Here is a 4,031-nt window from a genome sequence, read left to right on the forward strand (position 1 = left end):
TGATCAAATAATATTAAACAATTAACACAAAATTTATTTTCAATTTAGAAGAGTTTTTCGATTTAAAAGAGAAGTTTTGTTTAGATTTTTTTCTATGTAAAATATGAAGTGACTTGAGAAGATTTTTAAAAAGATAAGAAGGATAATTATGAAATTAAATATTTTGGTGTCATTTAAAATAGTTACTCTAAAAATCTCACGCTTAATAATATATATAGATATATTTAATTTTATTTTACTGTTTCATAAAACAAAAAATAATTAATCAAATAATACCACTTGATATTTTGAATACGACTGGTACACAGAACTCAAGATTAATAATTAAAAGTTGTTAAAATTCTATTTGCTTTCCTACTCTCTGCTGATCAAAGTCTTCGCTGAAAAATCGGAGGTTTCTTCAGTAATGGCGGAGTATGCAGCTCTACTATCACTCATACATACTTCAGAGCTGATCCTGCACCCTTCCCAGAATTGGCTTCGCTTGCACAGAAAACAGGTTGAAACTTTACTAAAAAAGGCTCGTTTCCTTCAAGAATTTCTCGAAGAATATTCAAACAGGGGCCATGAGGAAATGTCTGGATTGGAGCGTCAGATTGCAGACACGGCTTATGCAGCGGAGGATATCCTTGAGTCCCATGTAGTGGATCAAGTTCTAGCACGATCCACAGGTAGCGAGGCGAAGAGCTCCACCAGCTTCTCTGGATACATCCAGAAACTTACACAAGAAATGGAGGATTTGATCGAGACCAAAGTGATGAGGATTAAGGAGAATATTGGGAGCTTCGAGGGAGATCAGACGTCGGTAGATTTTTCACCTGCTGTTTCATCAAGGTTAGCTCTGAATGAGCAAACTACTCTGGTGGCTTGTGACGAGAAGTTGATTGAAATAATGGACATGCTTACAAGACAACAATCCAATCGCCAAATCTTAGCTATTGTAGGCATGGGAGGAATCGGTAAGACTGCTCTAGCTAAAAAAATCTACGAGGATTCATACGTCGGGTATTACTTCCATGTCCGTGCTTGGGTTACAATATCTCAAAGTTATACTGCGCATAGAATTATTTCAACATTGCTGTCAGAAATCAATGTAAGCGAAAAAGAATGTGTTGAAACTGATGCTCATGATGGGTTGGATGAACAATTATACAAAAACTTATGTGGTAGGAGGTATTTGATCGTCATGGATGATTTGTGGAGCATTGAGGCATGGGATCAGATACGTATGTTATTTCCGGATAATTGCAATGGAAGTCGAGTTATGATAACCACAAGGCTAGTAAATGTAGCTAGGCATTTAAGCTCTTTTGAGCCTTTTGAAATGAAATGTTTAGATGATGATCAGAGTTGGGAGCTACTGTGTCATAAGGTGTTTGGAAATGAAAGTTGCCCTTCTATACTCGAAGAATCGGGAAAGAACATTGCAGAAAAATGTGGAGGTCTTCCTCTAGCAATTGTGGTGATCGGTGGACTTCTTGCAAAGGCTAACAAGACAAGAGAGTTCTGGGGCCATGTTGCGGAAAATTTGAACTCCATTATAAACTCAGAGGATGATGAGAATTGCCAAAAGATATTGTATTTGAGTTATAAAAACTTGCCTGTTCATTTGAAACCGTGCTTCCTCTACATGGCATCTCTTCCCGAAGATTCGATGTTTTATACCCATAGTCTCGTCAAGGCATGGATTGCAGAGGGATTTTTAAAACCAATGAGTGACAAAAGTTTGGAAGAAGTGGCAAATGAATACATAATAGACCTTATTGATAGGAACCTCATTTTTGTGCGTGACCGAGGGCCTCTCGGAAGAATAATAGCCTGCGGTGTGCATGATCTCTTGAGGGACCTATGCCTGAGGGAAGCTCAAAAAGAGAACTTTATTTGCGTCATAGATGAAGACAACGAAGAAATTCCACTGCGACTAGATTTCAAGCGCCGCATCTGTTTTGGACTAGCACCCGAGTTTTGTACACGATCTATATTGAGACCAGCATCACTAACGCGTTCGGTCTTTAGCGAGTTTGGTTGGAAAACATTGGTCGCTTCATGTACAAGATTGTTGAGGGTGTTGGACGTTGTGTCTGATGACACTCCCCCACACGACAAAGAAATCATGCATCTGGTAAACCTACGGTTTTTGTCTATCACGTGTAAATCAGATTTGAATTCCATGCGGTGGTTTTATTCTTCGATATCCCAGTTTTGGAGCCTACAGACTTTGATTTTTAGCCACAACTTAAGCAAACCAATCTTTCTACCATCAGAAATCTGGAATTTGCCACAACTCCGACATCTTCTCTTTGATAGAGTTGTTTTACCCGATCCTCCTTGTTCTCAAGACGATTCTCATATCTTGGAAAATCTTCAGACTCTCTCTACTGTTCTAAATTTTAGATGTACAATGGAGGTTGTTAAAAGTGTTCCGAATCTGAAAGAACTAAAAATTATCTATGATCGTTCACTCCCGGGAGTGCAATGGCCCTTCTTCTGCCTTCACAATCTTGTGCACTTACATAAACTCGAATCACTTATGTTCATTTCATTTGGCCGAATTTCTGTGGAACATCTAAGCTTCCCACTTTCTCTGAAAGAGTTGAATTTAAGTGGCTGCCGCTTACCTTGGAAAGATATGACAATTGTGGGTTCATTGCCTAATCTTGAGATACTTGAGCTACTATTTTACGCTTTCGAAGGCAAGGTGTGGTATCCAATAGAAGGGCAATTTGTTAGATTGAAACTGCTGGTAATTTCCAAGACTGATTTGTTGGATTGGAGAGCAGATAAGACACACTTTCCAATTCTTGAGCACCTGATTCTTCGAAATCTACAACTGGAGGAAATTCCTCGAGACATCGCGGAGCTTCCAACGCTTAGAAAAATCGAATTGTTTCGTTGTAGTGATTCTACTGTCACCTCTGCAAAGCAAATACTTGAGGAACAAGAGAGCTTGGAAAATGAGGGCCTTCAAGTCTTAATATATGAAAGTGAGTTTGTTAAAGCTCCTTCTCCCGCCATGTCTTCTTACCAGACATTTTAAAAACAAAACAGACAACTTTCTCATCCCCTCGGTTTTCAGGCAAATCGCGTCAACACCTGTGAATTATTGTCTTATTCTTCTTTTTTTTTTTTTAGCTCAAATTGTTCAATGGTCTTCATTTGCCTCTGCACAATATGTTTTATTATCTGGCACAAGAAGAACGCATTCAATGATTTCACATTTTCTATTTCACTGCAATTTAGAAAGCGAGCATCATTAACAAAATTTTGAATGCATGAGATTTGTTGATCCATTTCGAAAAACCATTTGGAAAGACTACTGGATTTTATGACTACTTCCTTTACTTTGAGTTTTAACAAATATCGTAACCAAACAATTCAATATTTTTGAAATGCTAGAAGGTTACTGACAATAACAGCAAACAACTAGTCCTCGTCGTTACTGAATCGGTGAATTCTAACAAGAAAAACAGGATTGAATGCCTACTGTTAAGCCAAAAGTTGAAGTGATGGCAAGCTTGCATTCGTAAAAGCAATCGAAAAAAGTCATGTTTCAACCGTTGTGCCACAGATACAATAATATAGCGTAACAGGGTCGACCCAAACTCCGCGATTTAATAGCTATGCAACATTGATACAGCCTCACAGCAAAACATAGGACAAGAACTAAAGTTACGGTTTCCATGTATAATAAGCGAAGACATTAGCAGTGCAGGAACCTGAGATATTTACCTGGGACGGATCAAGCTCGTCTGCTGTTGCAAGAGATTCCTTTGTACGTCGGAGTATCATTTTCTCACACCTAAGACCAGTCGAATTTTAAAATTCTTGAAGAAATTACAGTTTTGACAATTAAAAATTCTTGGACGTCCTATGAGTCAAATTCATGTGTTGGATGTTTCTTTGTCATCTGAACTATGTCCATGATTCAAAACCGGATTCTTTGTTTGGATTAAACTAGAAATCTAAACAAGCTTTGCATTTAGAATCGAATAATCAGAAGATGGCTTCTCTCCGGTAGGTGCACAGTGGTG

At 38.2% G+C, this 4,031-nt stretch overlaps 1 protein-coding gene across 1 annotated transcript; it reads left to right on the forward strand.

Moving 5' to 3' along the window:
• Positions 1-344: 344 nt before the first annotated feature.
• Positions 345-3,224, forward strand: LOC140965133 (putative late blight resistance protein homolog R1A-10). Its single transcript, XM_073425198.1, has one exon. The coding sequence runs from the start codon at positions 407-409 to the stop codon at positions 3,035-3,037; it is 2,631 nt and encodes an 876-aa protein (XP_073281299.1). The 5' UTR covers positions 345-406; the 3' UTR covers positions 3,038-3,224.
• Positions 3,225-4,031: the final 807 nt, after the last annotated feature.

The sequence above is a fragment of the Primulina huaijiensis genome, chromosome 18 (assembly GCF_012295235.1).
Source record: "Primulina huaijiensis isolate GDHJ02 chromosome 18, ASM1229523v2, whole genome shotgun sequence".
NCBI lineage: Eukaryota > Viridiplantae > Streptophyta > Magnoliopsida > Lamiales > Gesneriaceae > Primulina > Primulina huaijiensis.